The 25,208-nt window shown below is 36.3% G+C and overlaps 3 protein-coding genes across 9 annotated transcripts; 1 reads left to right on the plus strand and 2 right to left on the minus strand.

The window, feature by feature from the left end:
• The first annotated feature begins 637 nt into the window (after positions 1 to 637).
• Positions 638 to 2,029, plus strand: LOC106406610 (sm-like protein LSM36B). Of its 6 annotated transcripts, none has more exons than XM_048760977.1 (5): positions 638 to 769; positions 927 to 1,073; positions 1,596 to 1,709; positions 1,808 to 1,902; positions 1,981 to 2,029. In XM_048760977.1, exons 2-4 carry the CDS (start codon positions 959 to 961, stop codon positions 1,852 to 1,854), a joined length of 276 nt encoding a protein of 91 aa, XP_048616934.1. In that variant the 5' UTR covers positions 638 to 769; positions 927 to 958; the 3' UTR covers positions 1,855 to 1,902; positions 1,981 to 2,029. The 6 variants fall into 6 exon arrangements, with proteins under 6 accessions (XP_048616934.1, XP_048616935.1, XP_048616933.1 ...); XM_048760978.1 differs by having other exon boundaries at positions 1,808 to 1,898; XM_048760976.1 differs by having other exon boundaries at positions 1,808 to 2,029.
• A 107-nt stretch (positions 2,030 to 2,136) lies between these two features.
• On the minus strand, positions 2,137 to 5,449 carry LOC106406608 (integrin-linked protein kinase 1). Of its 2 annotated transcripts, XM_013847297.3 has the most exons (11): positions 4,803 to 5,449; positions 4,140 to 4,214; positions 3,924 to 4,028; positions 3,773 to 3,858; positions 3,548 to 3,668; positions 3,319 to 3,461; positions 3,112 to 3,233; positions 2,946 to 3,031; positions 2,735 to 2,859; positions 2,519 to 2,650; positions 2,137 to 2,425 (listed from the first exon to the last, which is right to left on the minus strand). In XM_013847297.3, exons 1-11 carry the CDS (start codon positions 5,232 to 5,234, stop codon positions 2,419 to 2,421), a joined length of 1,434 nt encoding a protein of 477 aa, XP_013702751.2. In that variant the 5' UTR covers positions 5,235 to 5,449; the 3' UTR covers positions 2,137 to 2,418. The 2 variants fall into 2 exon arrangements, with proteins under 2 accessions (XP_013702751.2, XP_013702753.2); XM_013847299.3 differs by lacking the exon at positions 2,137 to 2,425 and having other exon boundaries at positions 2,515 to 2,650.
• A 22-nt stretch (positions 5,450 to 5,471) lies between these two features.
• LOC106406609 lies at positions 5,472 to 6,187 on the minus strand. Its single transcript, XM_013847300.3, has one exon. The coding sequence runs from the start codon at positions 5,928 to 5,930 to the stop codon at positions 5,652 to 5,654; it is 279 nt and encodes a 92-aa protein (XP_013702754.2). The 5' UTR covers positions 5,931 to 6,187; the 3' UTR covers positions 5,472 to 5,651.
• Positions 6,188 to 25,208: the final 19,021 nt, after the last annotated feature.

The raw sequence follows: 25,208 nt of genomic DNA on the forward strand, positions 1-25,208 counted from the left end.
GGATATTTCTTTCTGACAAAATCTTTTAAAAATCTTTATCAAATGTATTTTGAAAATTAATCAATTTAAATTGTTATTATCATTAGAATAAAATTAAAATATTATATGATTTAATTTTCATTCATCAATCAAAAACAAATTTAATTTGAAATTCTAATTATATTTTATGATAATTAAAATTAAAGTTAATTAATTTTCGGAAATAAATTGTATCGTGATTCTGAAAATATTTTCTTAGAATTATCTTAAACAATATTTATTTGTATTTTAAATAAAAAAATAAAGATATTAAAAATATGATGATTAATTTATGTATAACTTGATAAAATTTCTAGAGAATGGTCCAAACAAAAAAAATCACACATGAACAAAGTCATGAATTCTGTTTTAATATATAAGATTTCACTCCCAAATCTATAATTTAGTTAGAATAAAAGGATCAATGTTCAATTATCACTACTTTTATCTAAAATAATAGTGTAGGGATTTATACCACATAGTTTTGAAAATAATAATAAAGCCTTTAGAGCAGCCGCATTAATGAGCCCCCGATCATTTGAATTTTTTTTCACATGGCGTGGGGTCCACTGAACAGTAATGATCCGGGTTCATGCAGAAAGAGCATGGCGAGATGAGTCGTAACTATAGCATATTTTAATAATTTTTTTTTTCGGGAAGCGTGTGAACCCCTATTGAACTTCTAGTGCGGCTGAACTTAGGTTAAAGAGAGGTTCATTATTTCTCCGCCCGAATAGTAGTAGTACGTCAGGTATCGATTTCTTGCGAAATCAGTTTTTATTTCCTCTTTCAATCGATTCGCTTTCCATTGGGTCGAAAGTTTTGGTTTTTAATCGTGTATCTTCGTCTTCGTCTAGTTTGAGAGCGACCCAATTTGATTTAAGATCTCTGAATTTGTGTGCATAAAGGATTCGTAGCTCAGAGGAAGAAAGAAAGAAAGATGAGTGGAAGTGGAGATAAAGTTGTTGGAACCACAAAGACACCTGCTGATTTCCTCAAATCCATCCGTGGGAGACCCGTTGTTGTCAAACTCAACTCTGGTGTTGATTATCGAGGTCATAATACTCTCTTTGTAGTTGATTACTATTTCAATATCTCTGCTGCGCACTTTTGGTTAGGAGTCTTGACTTGGACTTGTTCCTTTGGTTTGGCCATGTTAATCGGAACCAAAGAGTTGCTTTTTAAGTCTACTAACTTAATCGTTCTATGGAGTTATAGAGAGTGGTCATTTCAATTGATATAGCTCTGAGAAATTAGAGAAAGTTTTTGACATTTTTTGGTTTATAAACCAGTCAAGGTCAGGCTATTGTTAGACCACAGTAATCAATTTGGCTGATTGTATCTTCTCTCCTTGCCCTTTCTCATTCTAATATCTCCTTTTACCAATGTGACTGCAGTAAAGTTAGAGTTGATTAATAGGATTTTGAGCTTGTGTTTTCAGATATTCGCTTTGTGGTTTTATGATCGAGGCTCAAGGCCTTGTAAAAGAAAGAGATCTTTGTCCTAGACTTGTTTCGTTCTTCTCAACTTGTTTCTGGTCAAGCTTAATATTGAGTTCTCTTTTACTTCTTACACAGGCATTCTTGCTTGTCTTGATGGGTATATGAACATAGCAATGGAGCAGACAGAGGAGTATGTCAACGGCCAGCTCAAGAACAAATACGGTGATGCCTTTATCCGTGGAAACAATGGTAACGAATATATCTCTTACATTCTTCTCTCAACCTTCTTCTTCTTCTTTATACATCGTTGGGTTTTGTGAATGTTTACAAATTTTCTTTGTCTGCAGTTCTTTACATCAGTACAGTGAAGGGACCCTTGGCGGACGGAGCTTAGACACTGCTTGATGCATCATCATTCTTCCAAAGAGACTACTTGATGCATGTATCGCAAATGTTTGGTTTTTTTTCTTAAATGATTTTGTGATAAGCATGGTAATAGCAGCCGTCATTTATTTGCCAGGTTGATGATGGATGATCCAGGATTAAAAATTACCAAACAAATTACTCGATATCATTTCAAAATAAACTAGTAGCAAACTTTCAATTAGCTAAGATGAAACCCAGTATCATTACAAATTAAACTAATCTCCCGCACTATGTCGTTTCTCAAGTCATCTTTGTATAACTTTTAATTACTCAGTGAGCAATTGTGTACTTGTTTTGGCAGAAATTTATGAATCTTATCTAGAAGTTTTGCTTCTAGTTTTGATATGAACAATTGATGTGTATGTTGTTACTCATAGAATACACTTACAAAATGACCCAAAGCTTATGATATGAAACATGAAAAATATTAAAAAAACAAACCAGTGATATGTTCTGTTTTTACAAAGGGTGAAATCTCACTCTCATCTCTGGGGTTTTTTACTTTCAGTGTTGATTGGTTCAATAGCTTTCTTCATTTCCTGCAGAAAAAAAAGAAAAAATTATCACATAAATATTTGTTTTGGCTTAATAAGACTATTCATTCAGATTAAAGAAGATGAAAAATGCATTACCAAGGAAACTTAAATGTGTCTTTCCACCAACCCTGCTTAGAACAGTTTAAAACTATTATGTCGAGTCGGCAGATAATCTCAGAGAATGTTGGCCTCACACTTATATCTGGATGCCAACATTCCTCAATCAACCTACAGATTATTGCATAGATTTTTAAGTTGTTAATGTCTACAAACATCATAAAATGCAGTAACAAACAGATGATAATGCCTTACTCTTTCAATTCTGGAGGGTAACTCTTCGATTTCGTCTTGATTGTTGGTCTCCTTCCTTCCATACATATCAACTCCGCAATCTCTTCAGGCGGTTTAGGATGAAAAATAGATACTCCCTCAGTCATCTTCACATATAAAAAGCCAAAAAAAATGCAAGAGTTTGAGCCTCAGATATTTAACTATCAACAAGGTGAAAGATGTATGTTACTACCTCATACAAAATGACACCAAATGAATGCACATCGACCCTTTTATCAAAGATATTGTTTTTGTAAATTTCGGGTGCAACATAGTAATCTGCAGTTCTTAAGGTAATGAGCACAGGTACTGCCAAGAACAATGCATTGTCGTCGTATAAAGAACATGATTTTTCTTACTTGATTTATCGATATGAGCTTCGTGCTTCACTACTTTGAAATTATCTTCTGAAATTTTGGACAACTTTACCAAACCAAATCCACAGATCTTCAGTTGTCCTCCTCTATCCAGCAAAATATTTCTGACACCTTACAAAGAAGTTTCAAAATATTATCCAAACCGTGTGTTTTGTCGATGTTATATAATTTCTCTCGGATTTGTCTTACTTTGGCCTTAAATCGCAGTGGATGAACGGGTCTGGTTTACATTCATGAAGATAGTTCATGCCTCTGGCAATATCAAGAGCAAATCTCAGAGCCTTTGAAGGAGAAAGACGACCTTTCTTCTGAAGATAACCACTTAGATCACCCTGAAAATTATAACAAGATTACTACAATTTCTGATTCGATTTGCAGGCAGGAAATGAAATGGAAAGAAACAGCTATGCTTACTTACTTTGGGATTATGCTCAACTACAATCATCATTGGTAGATTTTGAGTGACAGCTCCAACAAATTGAACAATATTTGGATGCCGAGCTTTAGCTAGCAAAGTTAATTCATGGTTGAAGGCATTTCTGCTCGTACAAGAAAGAGAAAACATAGAGTGTTAGATAACTTTATGTTAAACAACTTAAAACACATACTCACAGAGAAACTCAAGAAGAAGAAGAATGCATACACTCGTTCAGGATCTGAATAACTATCTTTATCGAATATTTTTACTGAGACTCGCGTCTCATTCCATTTAGCAACTTGATACGTTCCCTAAGTAAACAAAAAACATCAGATTAAGAGACTATGTTCTTGTGAGATTAAGAGGAAGGGACAACCTTTGAGATGCCATCAACTTTTCGGACTTGAAGCTCGAGTGGATTAAGCTCATACTCAGGGACTTCTTTTGGATTTCCCACCGTCATTGGAGTCTTTCTTGTTTTCTATAGTTTCAAAACCAACAAATGTTGAAAATGAAGTAACACACACCAGAGACTGAGAGACCAAATCATCTTAAGAACATAAAAAGAGAATCTTTTTTTAGAAAACCATACCGGGGCTTTAGCTCCTCGAGCTTTCAACAGATTATACACTTCAGTATTCCCATAATATTTGGCATCAACAGCCGCCTGCACAATATTCAAAAAGTCAGACTCTACCAATAATATTTCAGTATATTTTATCTCTTTGTAAAATTCATTTTGGATTCGAACTCAATTTGGTTTCTAATTACATCGTCATGTAATCTCTAATTCTATTAGATATGATAATCAACTAGTTACAAATGTGATATATGGAATAAGTTTAAGTTTTGAATATATATTTTTGTAACACAGTTTTGAATACTTATTAAAAACACTAATTCAAATCTTCTGATCATATTTTTTTTGAGTTTTCAAGTTTTTCGATTACCATTACGAATTCAGGTAATAATACTTTTAGATTCATGGACATTTTACACTACCCTATAAAACTCATTCCTTATTTTACAGTTTGTTTGGCTACGGATTCATGTTTTTTAACTAGGGTTCGGATTTGGGGTTTTTGGCCTAAGCCTACTTAAAAGATGATCAATTCGGTTAAACCAAAGCCAAACCGGAGAAACAATCCGAACTCAAACCAAAGCGGAATATCACGATCAATTCGGTTGTACGAACCGGAAATCAAATTGAACTCAATTTTGCTAAACCAGAAGGGAAAGAAGAAGAAGAACAGACCGTACTACCCCAACGGTCACGAGCATCGATGTTAGCTCTCCGGCTAAGAAGAACCTTAACGACGTCGTAATGACCTTCACACGAAGCGATATGAAGCGCCGTACGTCCATCTAGATCAATACTATTCACATCGATTCCTTCATCGAGCAGCTCCTCAACGCCGTCAACGTCGCCTTTACTCGCCATGAAGAGAAGCTGCATCGTGGAATCGAGATTCTCCGGGACAGACATCTTCGGCTCGCATCCTAGCGATTCGGGGCTCCGTCTGATCGGATCTAGCGAAGACTGACGGCCGAAGCTGAACCTCATGTTGTTACGGCGTGGATCGAGAGATGATTGGCGTGTGAATTGCCGGCTTAGCGTTCTTCGCATTGATCCTGTGGAGAATTGTCTCGAGATTCCACGCTTCAATTGCGCCGCTACGTTCTCCATGGTTTTTGATATTGGATCTTCTTCTCTCAGATCAGAGATCAATCAAATCCACATTGCATGTTTTAGGAGAATTCGTCAACTGTGTTGAAGAAGACGATGACGAAACGATCGTGAAGTTTTTTTTTTTTTTGTTTTTCTAATTTTTCTTAAAATCTTTTTTTTTTAATCGATTTTAGTTCATGGATTAAAAGGTTTCTTCGTTGGCACTAATTGTCATTAGGAGCAGTAAAACACGGATAATCACTTAATAATTCCCTTATTTTAAAAATAATAAAAGAAGCTCATTTATTTAAATACGGAAATACAAGCTGTAGATGATGATGGTGCGCTTCGAACCTAGTGAAAAAATTGTCTATGACATTACCAGCACCAATACAATTTATCCATTTCTAGAAACTCAGCTGATGATCGGATTCTTCAGAAGACGACGCGAAACTGCGGCGCGTCTTTTCCGTCGGCAGGAAGAATCTCCCAGCGACAAGGCTCGAGATCGTCGGAAACGGGGCAGTATCCAGCGAGAGTGACTCTGTCTCCGGTGGCTGCCACAGAGCCGAACTCGAAAACCGTCGCGCGATCGGGACGAGGGACTTCTATGGCTCCGTTCATCCCCGGAGCCGGAGTTTCCGATTTCTCCGTCTTCGACTTCTCCGGCTGCGAAGGCTTAGGGCTTCCGGTGAACCACGACAGTATCCCCATGGCTACTCGAATCGGTGGAGAGTTCGAGATTGAGGAATTGAGTTAGGGTTTATCCTTTTCCCCTTTTGATTTGCTGAAAACTTAGGCCTAGTTTATTAGATTGGGTCTTATAAAGTGGGCTAGGCTTCACTTGGGTTTCAAATAGCCCATGGATATAAAGAGAAGGTTTTACATTTAATCCATATGATTTTAGACAACACTCGAACTTAACTCGAAGTTTACATTATTGTATTCTTAAAAAAAAAAAATTAAATTTCATAAATGAGCATTGTTATATAGGCATGGGACGGATCGGGTATCCGAGCGATTTTAAGGTATCCGGATCTGAATCCTTATCCGCCGGATCTATAATTTTATTATCCTTATTCGGATCTGGGGTTCTAGGATATCCGGGTGTCGGATATCCTCTTAAAAATTGTAATATCCGGCAGATATCCGGATCCGGATTTGGATCCTTAAAATAAATAAAAAATAATATTAATATATATATATATAAAATATTAACAATAATTTAAAAAATATATATATAATGTCTTTAATTATTTCTATGTATAATATTACAAAATTTACATAAAATTTATATATATTATTATAAAAATGAAAATATATTAAATAAAATTAATTTTTATATATAGATATTACTGTTTTTGAAATATTTATTAATAAAACTTACGGATCCGGATATTTATTAATTTTTATATATAGATACTATCCGGATCCGGATTCGGCCCCTCCGGATATCCAGATTTTCGGATCGAATCCGGATCGAATCTCGGATCGAATCCGGATCGAATCTCGGATCGAATCCGGATCGAATCTCGGATCGAATCCGGATCTCGGATCGAATCCGGATCTCGGATAAAAGTCTCCGGCCTATTGTTATAAACGTAAACAACGTCAATGTTTACGGCACCAAACTTTTGACATTATAAATCATGTGGAGCCCACTGTTACTATGCATGCACAGTAACTTCAACTTTTTCACTTCTATATAAATCGATCATTTCGATCGATTGTAACATACCATCTATTCTTCTTCTAATAACACATTCTCTCTTGTTATCAGAGTTATCATCTTCCTACGGGTATAAAATTTGTTTTATTTAAATTCTTGCGATACCATAAAATTTCGGTTCTTTTTATAACACGTTATCAGCACGACCGTTCTCAATTTTGGTAAAAATTATTTGTATCATTTATACCCTGCTATAATGGTCGGTATACTGTCTCTACTATTATTTATATCATGTTAAAATGGCCGGAATACTGCCTATATTATTTATTAATAATTTAATTAATTTATTGGTCGGCTGAGCCGCCTTATATTCTGTTTATTGTTAATTGGTCGGCCGAGCCACCTTATATTCTGTTTATTGTTAATTGGTCGGTCGAGCCGCCTTATATTCTGTTTATTGTTAATTGGTCGGCTGAGCCGCCGTATAATTTATTTATTACTCTGCATTGACCGGCTGAGCCGTCGCATGATTTGTTGCCATAATTTTTACTTTTATTATTTTTTTATGAAATTTTATAGATTTGATTGACTGTTTAATACGATATTTTCATACTGTTTTTTGTGCACTCGATTTAACCCCAACGGTCACAAAGAAAAATTTTCAAAAATTTTCTCTTTCCCCAACGGTCATGAACAGTGATTTTCATCTACAAATACAACTCATTTTCACTCTATTTTCTCATCTCAAATATCCTCAAATCGCTCTCCTCCGATTTTTCATTTCAAGAAAGATGATTCGCGCATTTTTGTTTTTATGTGTCATTTTTATTTGTGTTTCTATTTATGGTTTATTCGTTGGAGAATTTACTCCGGGTGAATTTAAGATGAATATCGGTTTACTTTTCTTCACATTGCTTCTCCTTGTAATTGCTTGCATGATTAATGTAAACGGTTCCTTTTAATATTAATAATATTATAATAATCTTTATTTATGTGCTTTAGAAATACAAATGGCAAACATCGAGAAACTCCAGTTCCCGGCATTAAAAATAACTGCCGAAAATTACGCCGGATGGGTCACAAACGTGAAACCATATCTGGTGATGAAAAAGATAACCGAAACAATTGTAATCGGTAACGAATCGCCACCCGAGCATATAGCTGAAGCGATAATCTTCCTGAAGAAGCATTTAGATGAAAATCTAACGCACGACTATGCAAGCGTCGAGGACCCAGCTGAACTGTGGCAAACTTTAAAAGAAAGGTTCGATAACCAGAGACAAATCAACCTACCTCACGCTCTAGAAGAGTGGAAAAATCTGAGGTTCCAAGATTTTCAGAAGGTTGAGGATTACAATTCCGCTGTCCTGGGGATAGTTACACTCCTGAAGTATTGTGGTAATCCTGTCTCTGAGGCAGAAATGATGAATAAAACATATATCACTTTCCACAAACGGCTTCACTTCTTGCCCGAAATTTACAGAAAATGCGGGTACACGAGATTTTTTGAATTGATGGTTGCGCTCATGTTGGCTGAAAAGAACAATGAGCTCCTGATCAAAAACCACAATTCCCGACCTACGGGAGCCAAAGCATTCCCTGAAGTGAATGCTACGGCGATAGAAAATTCGGAAAGAAGGAACCAGACCAACCGAGGTTATGGTCGCCGTTTCAATAATAAACGTGGAAAAACTTACAATCCCAAATGGAAGGGATCTAACAAGTGGGTTAGATCTGAACAAGTTTCCAAGGGTAAAGAAACTCAGGAGGACACCACCCAGAAGCGTGGGACAGTGTGTTACAGATGTGGATGTAAAGGACATTGGTCCCGTACATGCCGTACTCCTCCACATCTCTGTAAGTTATATCAAGAGTCCACGAAAGGCAAAGCTAAAAAAGTAAACCTCACTGAAAACTTTGAAGGGACATCGTACCTCGATGCCTCCGACTTTGCTAATGAGCTGGACTAAGATTACTCCTGAAGAGAGCCGAAATGCTTATAATAAGACTATTGAATAGTTTTCAATATTGTCATGTATAATTATTACATTTCCTGTTTTAAACAAATAATGATGTTTTAACATCACCTTAATGTATAACTATTGTGTTTTTCCTTATATGAATGAATTTTACGTTTTCTTTTATTAATATTTATGACAATTTTAGAAATGGATCAGAATGCTAATGGAGCAAAATCTAAGAAACGGATTCGTGAAATATGCATACCAGATAGTGGAACAACGCACACTATTCTGAGACAAAAGAGATATTTCTCTTATATAAAACCGACAAGAATTGTCGTCAATACAATATCAGGTCCTGCAGACGTGATTGAAGGAACTGGTAAAGCAAACTTTACTTTGCCGAATAGAACAAAATTTTCCATAAATAATGCTCTATATTCTCCAAGTTCTAAAAGGAATTTGTTGAGTTTCAAAGACATATATATTCACGGATATGATACTCAGTCTGCAACTGAGGATGGAAAGAAATACATGTATGTAACTTCTGATAAATGTGGTAGAAAACACATATTGGAAAAGTTTCCAGAACTTCCTTCGGGACTACATCATACTTATATCGATGAGATCGAATCAAATCTTGTAGTAAAATGGAACCCAGAAGAGTTCACATTATGGCATGATCGCCTTGGCCATCCAGGCACTACAATGATGCGTAAAATCATAGAAAGTTCACATGGTCATTCACTGAAAATCCAGGAGATTTCTCAAGGGAATAAAATGACATGGGTTGCATGTTCTCTAGGAAAATTGATCGTAAGGCCATCGCCAACCAAAATCGATAAAGAATCATCAAAGTTCCTTGAAAAGATTCAAGGCGATATATGTGGACCTATATGCCCACCTTGTGGACCATTCCACTATTTTATGATATTAATTGACGCATCCAGTAGATGGTCACACGTTTGTCTATTATCATCTCGAAATGTGGTATTTGCGAGATTTCTAACTCAGATAATCAAACTGCGAGCACAGTTTCCTGATTATACTATTAAAAGAGTTAGACTAGACAACACTGGTGAATTCACATCCCAAGCATTCAATGACTATTGTATGGTAATGGGAATTGAAGTCGAACATTTGGTTGCTCATGTTCATACACAAAATTGTTTGACCGAATCTTTAATTAAGCGTCTGCAATTGATTGCAAGACCATTGATCATGAGATCAAAACTTCCAACCTCTGTATGGGGACATGTCGTTTTACATGCAGAAGCACTCATTCGGATCAGACCGAGTGCATACCATAAGTATTCCCCACTACAATTAGCGTTTGGTCGAGAACCAAACATTTCCCACTTTAGAATCTTTGGTTGTGCTGTATATGTGCCTCTAGCACCACCACAACGTACAAAGATGGAACCACAAAGAAGATTGGGAATATATGTTGGTTGTGATTCTCCATCAATTATACGATATCTAGAACCACAGACTGGTGACGTTTTTACGGCACGTTTCGCCGATTGTCATTTTGATGAAAAAGTATTCTCAGTTCTAGGGGGAGAAAACAAAAATGTAGAAAACGATATCAAATGGAGTGTACATTCGTTACTATATCTTCATCCTCCTACTAAAGAGTCTGAACTAGAAGTTCGACGAATCATGCATTTACAGCGTATAGCTAATCAGCTACCTGATGCATTTGCGGATACCAAGACGGTAACTAAATCCCATATACCAGCCGTGAATGCTCCTGCTTGTATCAACATATCAAATGAGCAAGGAAAAGCGGACGATACACGAGAGTCTAAAACACGCTTGCAGCGTGGCAGACCTGCTGGTTCTAAGAATAAAAATCCTAGAAAACAAAAGGATGTCAAGATAAATGATACATCCAAAATAGCAGAAAGTATTTTGGAGGAAACAAATAATGAGGATACTGAGAAAGTTGAGCATCATGAGTCGGAAAGTAATCATGAAATTTCTATCAACTACATCCATAATAAAAGGATATGGAATAGAAATGAACAAAATGATCTTGATGATGCTTTCTCATATATTGTGTCAAGTGAAATAAATGAAGAAATCGATGATCCAGAACCAAAATCTGTCTATGAATGTCAAAAGAGACATGATTGGGAACAATGGAGAAATGCAATACAAGCTGAACTTGATTCACTTAATAAACGAGAAGTATTTGGATCTATTGTGCTCACACCTGCAGATGTGAGATCAGTTGGGTACAAATGGGTTTTCGTTCGAAAGCGAAATGAGAAAAATGAGGTTACGAGATACAAAGCTCGTCTAGTGGCTCAAGGTTTTTCTTAAATACCTGGAATCGATTATGAAGAAACGTATTCTCCAGTTATGGATGCAATCACGTTTAGATTCCTGGTGAGTCTAGCAGCTGATAAAAATCTAGAGATGCGTCTCATGGATGTTGTTACAGCTTATCTATATGGATCATTAGATACTGATATCTATAAGAAAGTTCCTGATGGATTTAAAATGCCAGAAGCATTAAGTTCCAAACCTAAAGAGTTATGTGCAATAAAATTGCAAAGATCATTATATGGATTAAAGCAATCTGGACGAATGTGGTATAATCGTCTCAGTGATCATTTAATAAAAGAAGGATACGTGAATGATCCTATATGCCCATGTGTTTTCATCAAGAAAACAATATCCGGATTTGTAATAATCGCGGTATATGTTGATGATCTTACCATTATCGGAACTCAAAAGGAAATACAAAAGGCATCAGGCTATCTCAAAGGAGAATTTGAGATGAAAGATCTTGGACAGACACAATATTGTCTTGGCCTACAAATAGAACATTCACAAAATGGTATATTTGTGCATCAATCCACATACACTAAAAGAGTGTTAAAACGATTTAACATGGATAAATCAACTCCTCTTAGCACCCCGATGGTCGTTAGGTCACTTAATATTGAAAGTGGTCCATTTCGACCACCTGAGGAGAAAGAAGAGATACTTGGTCCGGAAGTACCATATCTAGGTGCAATTGGAGCGCTGATGTACCTTGCAAATTGTACACGGCCTGATATATCATTTGCTGTGAATCTTTTGGCAAGATTCAGCTCATCTCCAACTCAAAGACATTGGAATGGGATTAAGCATGTTTTTCGTTACCTCCAAGGGACCATTGATTTGGGCTTGTTTTATCCTAAAAGTTCAAAAGGTCAAATGGTTGGTTTTGCAGATGCATGATATCTTTCAGATCCACACAAAGCCGATCAGAAACAGGATACGTTTTCACGATCGGAGACACTGCTATATCTTGGCGTTCTCAGAAACAAACGCTCATGGCTACTTCTTCAAATCATGCTGAGATCATTGCACTCCATGAAGCAAGTAGAGAATGTGTATGGCTAAGATCAATAAGCCGACACATCTGTTCAAGCAGTGGAATTGACGAAAATATAGAGCCAACTATTTTATATGAAGATAATGCAGCATGTGTTGCTCAAACAAAGGACGGATATATCAAAAGCGATAGAACGAAGCATATTCATCTGAAGTTCTTCTCATACACTCAAGAGCTCGTGAAGAAGAAAGAGATTGAAATAAGATATGTCCAATCATGCGACAATGCAGCTGACCTCTTCACAAAATCACTTCTGACTTCGATATTCATAAAACATGTCCATAACATTGGAATGCGTCAACAGAAGGATCTGTGACTGCTCATTCAAGGGGGAGCTTACGTAGTTGTACTCTTTTTACCTTACTATGGTTTTTCCCATTGGGTTTTCCTGGAAAGGTTTTTAACGAGGCAACAAGGACGTTAAGCAAAAAAAAAAAAACGACTGTGACATTGGTCTCCAAGGGGGAGTGTTATAAACGTAAACAACGTCAATGTTTACGGCACCAAACTTTTGACATTATAAATCATGTGGAGCCCACTGTCATTATACATGCACAGTAACTTCAACTTTTTCACTTCTATATAAATCGATCATTTTGATCGATTGTAACATACCATCTATTTTTCTTCTAATAACACATTCTCTCTTGTTATCAGAATTATCTTCTTCCTACGGGTATACAATTTGCTTTATTTAAATTCTTGCGATACCGTAAAATTTCGGTTCTTTTTATAACAAGTATCATATTTATACGTACATGGTAATCTCTTCCTACATATTGGTATGATTCTAAAGAAACATGTCATAGGCATTTATCGGTAGATTTCTTCATTCTCGAGCAACCTCAACAACTTGTCCCCCAATGTTTTGTCCGTGGTAAAGTCCCACAAGAGGAGCAAGAGCGTTCTCAAGTCCATAGCAACAAACCCGTGAATCCTTATCCTCTTGAACAATATTGTGTTTGTTTTTAGTTCTTAATAATATAGACATGATACTAACCAAGCAGTCTAGTCTAGTTGGAAAGAGGAGCATAGACATACTAACGTCAAGTTTGGATGTAATGGTGTTTTAATTGTCGTATACTCGTCCCATTTAACCAGTGCTCAAACAAAAATACTTTTGGTAAAAGCTGAATCATCAAGAATCTATCACCTTAGACATTCCAAAACCAAGAAGAGGCTGCAAAAAACATCAACAACAAGTGATAGTTAAAACTATGTGTGCAGTGTGCTTGTGTATCTATGGTGTTACCTTTTCAGAGACGTAAGCATTCAAAAGCGCCACAGACAAATTAAGGATTTGGTTCTCTCATGAGAATCCCATGTAAGGGTCACAAGACAAGTATATATTCTTCACCTGAATAGCTGATGATCCGCGCTTAACCTTAAGTTCCGCGGTATTGGAAACCACCAGTAGACTAGACTCTTCAAGGGAATCTTGATAAAATAAAGGGAGTATAACTGTGTATTATTCACCATAATTACAAGTTATTTATATAAGAACAAGATAATTAATTTATTGTAAGATAAGATTGTAAATGATGTGTTGTCTGAGAAAGATATGATTGATATCCCATTATTTCCTGAGATTTTGTTAATAACCCCCTACACTACTAAGGTGAGATGGATATGTGAATTACATGATCACAAAGTGAGCACATATGTCTTAGGCACATGTTAAGAAAGGACAGAATTGGTCAACAGATTCTTTTGGATATTGACTTTGATCTTGAAAGAGATAAATTTTCAAATCGTCTTCAGTTTGAATTCACTATAATTTTCACAAAGATTGCAGTCTTGTATCCAAACAAAAGATAGGTGTTGGGTTTCAGCTAAACCTGCCATATTGTGACACATGCTGTGGTCAACATGAGAGAAGTTGGTCAATATCCCTCCAATCGAAACACCTCGTTTTGATTCTTGAATCATCTTTTTAGATCCTTGTAAACAATGTTTTGTTGGAGTTAGATATACTTAAAAAAAAACAGCACTTGAACCACACAAAATCAGTATCAACTATTTATTAGGATAAATGTGTTGGAATAAAAAAAATTACAAGACGGAGAAAGTGTTTAAGTGTTTGAAGATAAAGAAATTTTGTGAAGAAGAAAACTTTTATAATTTAGAAGAGGATTTATTATTATTTGAAAGTTTGTTACAAACTTGATTATTTTTTGATGATGCAAAATGAAAGGGGAGTGGAGGTATTTATAGTCTCCAAAATACAAAATATCTTACATATTTTAATCTTAAATCTATAGAATTCTACCATAATATCTAAGATTTTTTATTATAATTATCTAGATAATTCTATGAGAATATCTAGATTTTTATTCTAAGGAAGTTGAGGATAATTCTAGATATTGGACTAAGTTTGAACTAAAATGATTAGTAAATTATTAGCCCAAAATGCGATCCAAATCAAGTTTAACTTTCAACACCCCCTCTTAAACTTGATTTGGTTACTCCTAGCAAACTCCTCATCTTGATAAAATCGCCTCGCTTGAGTGGCTTGGTGAAGATATCAGCTACTTGATCATTTGTCTTCACATACTCTAACTGCACATCCATCTTGGTAACACATTCTCTAATGTAGTGATAACGAGTATCAATGTGCTTACTCCGATCATGGAAGACTGGATTCTTCGCCAATGCTATTGCCGACTTGTTATCCACAAAGGTCTTTGTTGGCTCCTCTTGTTGTAGGCTCAACTCCTTTAGCAAGTTTCGTAACCAAATAGCATGGCAAACACATGAAGTAGTTGCCACATATTCCGCTTCACAAGTAAAAAGAGTGACAATTGGTTGCTTCTTTGACATCCATGTGAAAGCGATTTCTCCAAAGAAAAACACGAAGCCACTTGTGCTTTTCCGGTCATCTACATCTCCACCCCAATCGCTATCGCTATATCCAATAAGCATGTAATCTTCAGAGATAGAGTAGTACAAGCCAAAGTTGATTGTACCTTTGATATAACGTAGGATCCTCTTAGCTGCCTTGAAATGAGTTGTTGTTGGATGCTCCATGTATCGACTCACAACTCCAACTGCGTGTAGGATGTCGGGTCTTGTGCACGTTAGATAGCGTAAGCTTCCAACTAAAATCTTAAAGAGTGTTGGATCCACACTCTCTCCTTCTTCTTCCTTTGATAACTTGACTCCACATTCCATTGGCGTGCAAACTGGATTTGAGTCATCCATCTTGAACTTCTTAAGCACCTCTTTAGCATAGACTTCTTGAGTAATGAAGATTCCATTTTCTTCTTGCTTTACTTCAATGCCAAGGTAGTATGACATCAATCCAATGCCGGTCATCTCGAACTCCTTTGTCATCTCCATCTTGAAATCTTCAAACATAATCGGATTGTTGCCAGTGAATATTAAGTCATCAACATATAAGCATGCAATCAATATATCATTGTTTTGAGTTTTGATATAAAGTGCATGCTCATATGGACACTTGATGAAGCCTTTCTCCTTGAAGTACTTATCAATCCGAGTGTTTCATGCTCTTGGTGCTTGCTGTAATCCATAAAGCGCCTTCTTTAGCCTTAAGACTTTGTTTTCTTCTCCTTTGACTATGTAGCCTTGTGGTTGCTCAATGTAGACTTCTTCCTCAAAGTCTCCATTCAAGAAGGCTGATTTTACATCCATTTGATGTATCCTCCAACTCTTTTGGACTGCCAATGAAATGATTAGTCTAACAGTTTCTAAGCGAGCAACTGAAGCAAATACTTCATCATAGTCGATCCCGACTCTTTGACTATAGTCTTTTGCCACCAATCTTGCCTTGTACCTTTCAACTTCTCCTTTAGAGTTCTTCTTTGCCGTGTACACCCACTTCACACCAATTGTCATGTGTCTATTTGGAAGTGAAGCTAACTCCCATGTATCATTCTTTTGAATCGACTTGATTTCTTCATCCATTGCACTTTTCCATGACTTCTTTTCTTTAGCTTCTTCAAAGTTCATAGGCTCGCAATCCGCAAATAGACAAAATAGAGTAAGATTGTCTTGATTTTCAGTTACCTCGTAGATGTCTTGTAAACTTCTAAAGCGTGGAGTCCTTTCACTCGAACATTCTTCTCCTTGAGAACTTGTAGTTGGTGAAGTTGGTGGTGTTGTTGGCTCTTCTCTCGGTTGCTCCACATTCTCTTCTTCAAAGGATGGAAAGAAGTTGTAGTCTTCATTATTTGATCTCCAATTCCATTCTCCTTCTTCATCAAAGATGACATTCCTACTAATGATTGTCTTCTTTGTTTCAGGATTGTAGAGCTTGTAGCCTTTGGAGTTAGCGTCATACCCAATGAAGATGTATTTCTTAGTTTTATCATCTAGTTTTCTCCGCTTCTCGTCTGGAACATGAGCGTGAGCAATGCTTCCAAAGACTCTTAGGTGTGAGACTCCAGGCTTCCTTCCGCTCCAAGCTTCTTGTGGTGTCTTTTCTAAAACACTCTTTGTTAGAGAATGGTTTTATATATAAACCGCACAAGCAACTGCTTCTGCCCACAACTCCTTTGGTAGCTTCTTACTCTTGAGCATGCTTCTTGCCATCTCAAGTATTGTCCTATTCTTTCTTTCCGCTACTCCATTTTGTTGAGGGGTTCTTGGCACCGTCAACTGTCTTCGAATGCCATTATCTTCACAATACTTCAGAAACTCCTTGGACATGAATTCTCCTCCTCGATCCGATCTCATGGACTTGATCTTAAGACCACTTTCCTTCTCAACATGGGCTTTGAACTTTTTGAAATTTTCAAACACTTCTGATTTTTGTTTCAAAAAGTAAACTCATATTTTTCTTGAAAAGTCATCAATAAAGAGAAGGAAGTAGTTACTCTTACCAAGTGAACTTGGTTTGATCGGGCCACATACATCTGTATGTATGAGTTCTAGTGGCTTTCTTGCTCTTATCTCCGACTCCTTTGGAAAACTCATATTGAATTGCTTTCCAAGTAAGCAACCTTCACACACTTGATTTGGATGATTGATGCAAGGTAGTCCTTTAACCATTTCTTTCTTGGAAAGTAGCTCTAAGCCTCCAAAGTTAAGATGCCCAAATCGAAGATGCCAAAGCCAAGATTCCTCCTTGTAACATATCTTGAGACATCGTGCAATGTCATTTTGAATGTTTAGGACAAACATTCTATTGTATGACATCGGCACCTTTGTGATGAGATTATTTGCTTTATCTCTTAAAGAAAGGCTATTATCCTTTAGTCGAATGTCATAACCTTTCTCTAAGAGTTGTCCTAGGCTCAAGATGTTGGTCTTCATGCTTGGAATGTAGTAAACATTGGAAATGAATTGATGATCTCCATTCTTCAAGCGGAAGAGAATATTTCCTTTACCTTTCACCTCCATCTTCGATTCATCTCCCAAAGCCACATTGGTTTTCACCGATTCATCGAGATTCACGAACATGCTTTTGAGTTTGAGATAGACCACCATCATTCTCTGGTTCATTGAAGCTTTTCTCGACTATCTCCCACACATCATGTGCTCCTAGGATAGCCATCAGCCTAAGACTCCAATTGTCATAGTTGCTCTTAGTGAGCAATACAATTTGGAAGGGAACACCATTGTTTGCCATCTTCAAAAGGAACTTATAGCTCTGATACCACTTTGTTGGTATAAAAAACTTTATAAGATGGAGAAAGTGTTTAAGTGTTTGAAGAGAGAGAAATTTTGTGAAGAATAAAACTTTTATAATTTAGAAGATGATTTATTATTACTTAAAAGTTTGTTACAAATTTGATTATTTCTTGATGATGCAAAATGAAAGGGAAGTGGAGGTATTTATAGCCTCCAAAATACAAAATATCTTACATATTTTAATCCTAAATCTAGAGAGTTCTACCATAATATCTAAGATTTTTATTATAATTATCTAGATAATTCTATGAGAATATCTAGATTTTTATTTTAAGGTGGTGGAGGATAATTCTAGATATTGAACTAAGTTTAGACTAAAATGATTAGTAAATTATTAACCCGTGATCCAAATCAAGTTTAACTTTCAACAAAATGCAATGAACCCAGTGACAAATTCCTGTTTTTGTCGTAATCATTCGTTTAAGTTTTTTTTGCAACTTCTGATTCTTATCTAATTAATGCTTGACAATATAAAAAAGTATACCATATTCTTGTCTTTATCATGAAAAAGTAACAGTCTTTTTTTCCCTGTGATACTCTGAACCTAATCATATTTATCTTGAATAGCAAATTAGGACAATCCTTCCACTACAAAAAAAAGGGAGATTCTGATGGCAGAAATCGTCAGAAATTCATCGGAATAGGCCGATTCCGACGAATTTCTGACGAACCTATCCGTCGGTATCGTTTTGTCGGAAAAAAAAAATTCGTCGGAATTTCGTCAGAACTTCCGATGACTTTCTGACGAACACCGAGAAACGTCATTCTGACAAACTTCCGACGATATTACAATGCGGACACACGAGACCAGAGTTCATCGGAAAAACTATATACCGACGGATAATGTTCCTTGGACAATTCCGACGGAGTGGATTCCTCGGTATATTCCGACGAATTCTGGGCGTCGGAATATACCGACGGACATTGGTTCGTCGGAATATACCGATGGATATTGGTTCGTCGGTATATTCCGACGAATGCTCTCCGTCGGTATTGTCCGAGGAACCGTTGTCCGTCGGTATATTCCGACGCCCAAAATTCGTCAGAATATACCAATTTTAAAAACGAATTAATTTTGCATTTTTATATATTTTTTTATATTAAAAATTAATTAATAAATAAATAAAATCTGAAATTTAAAACTAATAATATTATAGAATTTAAATTCATACAAACCGAAATAGAAAAAAAACATTCAGAAAGCTTAAAATCCATACAAACCGAAATAGAAAAAAAAACATTCAGAAAGTTTAAAAAAGCAAAAAAAAACTAAGAAGAACTCGAAGACATCAAACGATCTAGTTTCTGCATTATCTCGGTGTTGAACTTCTTCTGGGATGCCAACTCAGCAAGGATAGTGGCATTCTTCGAACGGATAGTGGCATTTTCAGAAAGGATAGTGGTGTTCTGCTCCTCCAATGCCCCAATCCGTTCATCTTTGTCATGTAGCTCCTCGAGAATCATGGGATCAGCATACGGAGCTTGCGAAGAAGATGCCGGATACGAAGAAGCGCGGCGGACCAACCCAACTAAACGGCCTCCTTTCCTTTTAGGAACCGCCTACAAAAATATTTAAAGTTAGTACATAGGGACAAGTTAGTAATCGACAATATAAAAAAAATATATTAATAAAAAAAATTACCTTTTCAACCATCTCATTTATTTGCAATAGAGACAAGTTGGTTGAAGCTCTCGTAGAATCGACGTCATCAGAGAGAGGCTGAGATTGAGATACTATTTCAGCTTCCACCAAATCAACGACACCTTTGATCACGGGGTCCTGAATTTGACCCGCCGTCTTGTTAGTGTGAGCCACCTTAATGAGTTGGAGACGATCAACGGGATTACCGTCATTTGCTTCGATCTAAAAAAACCGCCATTATTTGCCAAGGAATATATAAAATATTTATTTAAAAAATATAAAGATCAATAATAATAAAAAAACTTACAAATTCATCCTCCTTAGTAGACATATAGCAAATGCCGAGGTTGTGCACATACATACCTTTCCCGCCACGATCGCTCTTCCGGTTCTTGGAGTTCCTAGAAGACGTCTCTGCAGTTTCTTCCTTCTCCCAATGAGCTATCAACTACTCCCACACCGTCCCGTTGATGAACCGTGGCCTCTTGTTCTTCTGCCAAACTGTCTTCCACGCGTTTATTTGCTTCGTATAAGAGTCCATGGCCTTTTCGTTGAATTTCTTACGGACTGTTTCCGTGAGATCGGAGTGCCAGTTGAACTCTTGCTACAAAACAAACATAATTTAATAAGTAAATATATTTAAAAAAATGTAAAAACTTTAAAAAAATGAAGAGTTACTATACCGCAAACTGACGAAACCACAACTCTCGTTCGTCGGAAGGGATCACACTCCACTTTGAATATCCAAAACGGAGCATGGAGTACATCATCTGGTTGATGCTCCTGCTAATGTCATTTTTTGACTTGGTGAACCTTTTAAAAAAATACAAGTTAGCAAGTTAATTAACGGAAAAAAACATAATGCTACAAATAAAAAAAATACTAACCAAGTGCTATGTCCTCGTCGTGGGTTGGGTTGGAGAACCGGGAGATGCTCTCGACCTGGTTGTTGAATCAATAGTTCAACTGGCATGGCCCCCGGATCCTGTTGAGCAGCAGCGGGAAGAGCAGCGGGAGCTGGAGCGGAAATATATGCGGGAACCGAGTTTTGTTCATGAGACGATCCCGATGCACGGGAACTGCTCACCGAACTACGTCGAAGACGGGCTGCGGGGCGGGGTTCATCCTCGGACCTAAAAAAAAAATTAATACATTAAAAATCTTTTCAAATCATTTTTATTTTTAATGTTTTCACTTATATATTTACAAAAGGTTTTATAAACGTTTTAAAAAATAATAAAAATTTTAAATTTTTTTATTATACATGATTTATATCTATATATATATATATATATATATATATATGTATACACAATTATAAAAAAATTATAAATGTAGAAAAATGTTGTTAAATATTTAAAAAAAAATTTAAAAACGTTTTATTATACATAGTTTATTATTGGAAACTTATAAAAAATTATAAAAATTTTTAAAATTTTTATTATACATGATTTATATATATATATATATATATATATATATGTATACAAAATTATAAAAAAAATTATAAATATAGAAAAATGTTGTTAAATATTTTTAAAAAATTTTAAAAACGTTTTATTATATATATTTTATTACGGGAAACTTGAAAAACGTTTTTAAAAATAAAAAAACGTTTTAAAAATAGTAAAACGTTTTGAATTTTAACAAAAAAATAATAATTCCAAAAAAAAACTAAAACAACAATCCAAACAACAATCCTAACTTATATATCCTAAACTATCCATTCAATCCTAAAATTTTCAATCAAACAACCTAAAATCCAAGATCTAACTTCCAAAACCCTAATCAATTGAGATAAAACAAGGTTTGGGATGATTCTTACATGATTTGGGGTTTGGGGAAGAGATATGAGGGTGAGAAGAGGATTCGCCGGTGATGGGAGGTCGAGATGGGCCGGAATCGCCGTGAGAGATAGAGTAATCGCCATGAGAGAGAAGGTGTTTGAGAGAGAGAGGCGGAAATAACGAAGAAGGAAGAAGAAGGGTTATTATATCTAAAGTTTCCGACGGACACGGGTTCGTCAGTATTCCGTCGGTATAATTAAAAATATACCAAATGGCGAGACGCGAAAATTTTCACGCGGTTTGGTTCTCCCGGGCAAATTCGAATTCCGACGGAATATGTCCGTCAGTATATTCCGACGGAATACTGACGACTTTTTCCGACGGAATTCCGACGACTTAGTGTTTAGGGTGTTGATTACAAGTTTCTAAATGCAAAATCCAAATCTTAGATAATATATATAGTATTTGCATAAAGATTTAACAATAAAAATGTTTTTATAACACGATTTTACATAACAACATTTTTTGTAGTGTAAAATTATATGAATATGATTGTATAAGTATATGAGTGTTAAGATGAAATGTTATGAAAACAATGATATGCATACATAAATATTTTAATGAGTTGTTCTATTTGAACGGTTGCGATCTAATACTATACTAAACACTTATTATGTGTTATTTTCATAGTTTTGGCATCTAAATTTATAGATTTTTATGATTGAAATTTTTTAGAAACACATGTCGTCGGTAATTCGTCGTTATATATCGACGACATTCCGACGAACTAGACAAGTTCGTCGGAATGTCGTCGGTATATACCGACGAATTACCGACGACCTTTCCAAACTTCAACGAAACCCTTGGTCGTCGCTATGTCGTCGGTAAATTGGGAGGGATTTTCGACGGACCAATAATAAAAAAAAAAAAAACTAATCAGAATCTTCTGAATCTTCATCAAACTCCCCAACCTCGGCTTCTGGCTCCGAATGTACAACAGCATCATGTCCAAACACAGTCAAATTCTCAACGAGTTGAACATTTTCCAAATCTTCAACTGCCTGGGCGTTGCTGGTAGACTCTGGTTGCAATGGTTCATCATCATCAGAAGTTCCATCCACTCGTCCTCTTGGATTGATTTACGTTACAGTAACCCATGGATCGTCTCTGTAGGTCACCTGAGGGTAACTGATGTAGCACACCTATACATATCAATTATACAAGTATTAGTAAAATATATAACATTAATTAATTGTATTGGTAAAAAATTATGAATAGATTGACATACTTGATCAGCTTGCGAACCAAGAATGAAAGGATCATAATATTGAAGTTTCCGCCGCGAATGAACTGATGTAACACGAAACGCATCAATCTTCACTCCTCTATCTGGGGTGGTGTCATACCAATCACAATAGAATACTACACAACGCAATCCAACCATTCCAGGAAATTGGATTTCCAATATTTCTTTTATGTTGCCGTAGTAGACATCGTCACCGGAAGAAGATGAAACACCAGCATCATATGTTGTCTTAGAATGACCTTTCCTTGTGAATGCATATCCTCGCGTGCAAAATTTAGGATATGATTTGACCACATAGTTTGGTTCCTGCACAAATTCGCGTATCCAATCATTGAACACAAGACCTCTGGCCAAACCATCATTCACCTATAAATTAAAAACATATATGATTGAAAAGTTAATTAGTTTATATTAAATTTAAACTAATCATTTGCATAGGGCAATATGATATATGCCTCACATAACTACGAAGCCACGCAGCAAATCCGTTATCTCTAAGTTGTCGAAGCTCATCTTCTGTTGCATGCCTGTGATTCATACGAAACTCCGCCATATATACACTATATACAAAAATATTATCAATATGAAATAAATTTATTGAATATTAATCTAACAATAAATGAATAAATATTTTTACCTCTCATATTGTAGAACATCTTCACAGTTGGTGAGCAAATATGTTTGTAAATGAGCGTGCTCAGTGTCCGTAAGTCTCCGCTTCGTGAATTTTCCACTAAGTCGTCCTATTTCCTTGAACATGCTTGGGACAGTAACATGATATGTTGCTCTCTCCCCTCTATCATCATGCCGAGCAGGTCTTCGGTGTTTTGTATGCACTTCTGGTGGAAAATAATTTTCAGCAAAGATTGCAGTTTCTTCATTGATCACCTGTGCCACTATAGATCCTTCCACACTGCTTTGATTTTTGACCATCTTCTTCAGATGATGCATATAACGCTCAAAATATACATTCATCTGTACTGCACAGGACCACCAAGTTCCAATTCTCTTGCGAGATGAATAGCAAGATGTTCCATTACATCAAAGAATGATGGAGGAAATATCTTCTCAAGGTTGCACATGCTGACTGGTGCGTTTGTCTTCAAATTATTAATGCCCTCTTCAGTCACTACTCTGCTGCATAAGTCGCGGAAGAAAACACTAATCCCTACATAGATAAAAGACATAATTTTCGTAAGTATTAAGTTTTTATAAGCATAATTGTTAAATATAAAAATAAATTAAATTGTAAAAATATAAGATACCTGCAATTGCTTCATGAACATTACGTGGCAATAATGCTGAAAAAGCAAACGGAAGGAGGCGCTGCATAATTACATGACAATCATGACTCTTCAAGCCAGTAAACTTTCCTTCGCTTCTATCAACGCAGTTCCCCAAATTTGATGCATATCCGTCAGGAAATTTCACTTTATCTGTAATCCAATCAAAGAACTCTTCTTTTCTAGCACCATCCAGCCGATAAATGGGAAAAGGGGCCGTACCGTTCTCATCAACGTGAAGTTCAGAACGATCACAGATATCGACTAAATCCAACCTTGACTTCAAATTATCCTTCGTTTTACCTTGGATGTTAAGGACTGTGTTCATCAGATTGTCGAAGAAGTTCTTCTCAATATGCATGACATCTAAATTATGCCGCAATAGATGACTCTCCCAATATGGCATATCCCAGAAAATACTCTTTTTGTGCCATTTATGTAGCTCTCCAACCGCACTGACTCGAATGTTTTCATGTCCACCTACATCTGGCGTCCTTTCTGCATCAAAATACCTAAACTGCTTCAACAAATCTTTCCCACTAACTTCCTCAGGTGGACCATCAAACACCTGCTTGTTCTTCGTAAACGAAGTCTTACTCCTGCGGTATGGATGATCAGGTGGTAGAAATCGTCTGTGACAGTCAAACCAACACGTTTTCCTTCCGTTCTTTAGTTGGAAATCATTTGTGCATCTTGAGAATATGGACATGATAGCCTCCCATGTGTTGTCCATCCAGATAACATACCATATGCTGGAAAGTCACTTATTGTCCACATAAGTACTGCCCGCATCTGAAAGTTTTCTTTGCACGAAACATCGTATGTCTCAAAACCATGCGCCCATAGTTGTTGCAACTCATATATCAGTGGTTGAAGAAACACATCTAGTGATCTTTTAGGATGATCTGGCCCGGGGACGAGAATTGAGAGAAACAAAAACTCTCGTCGCATGCACAAGCTCGGCCGTAAGTTGTACGGTGTCACAATAATTGGCCATAGAGAATATTGTCTTCCGCGCTTTCCAAATGGGCTGAAACCATCAGTAGATAATCCAAGATAAACATTTCTTCTCTCTTCCGCAAATTCTGGATATGTTGACTGGAAATGTTTCCAAGCCTTCGCATCTGAAGGATGTCTAATCTCACCATTTGTGGAATGCTCTGCATGCCATCTCATTGCTTTTGCTGTGCGCTCACACTGATACAACCTCTTCAATCTTTCTGTTAAAGGAAAATACCACATTTTTTGAATGGGATCGGAACTCTTCCCCTCGTCTCCTGATAACGAGGTTTCCCACA

This window comes from Brassica napus, chromosome C6 (assembly GCF_020379485.1).
Source record: "Brassica napus cultivar Da-Ae chromosome C6, Da-Ae, whole genome shotgun sequence".
NCBI lineage: Eukaryota > Viridiplantae > Streptophyta > Magnoliopsida > Brassicales > Brassicaceae > Brassica > Brassica napus.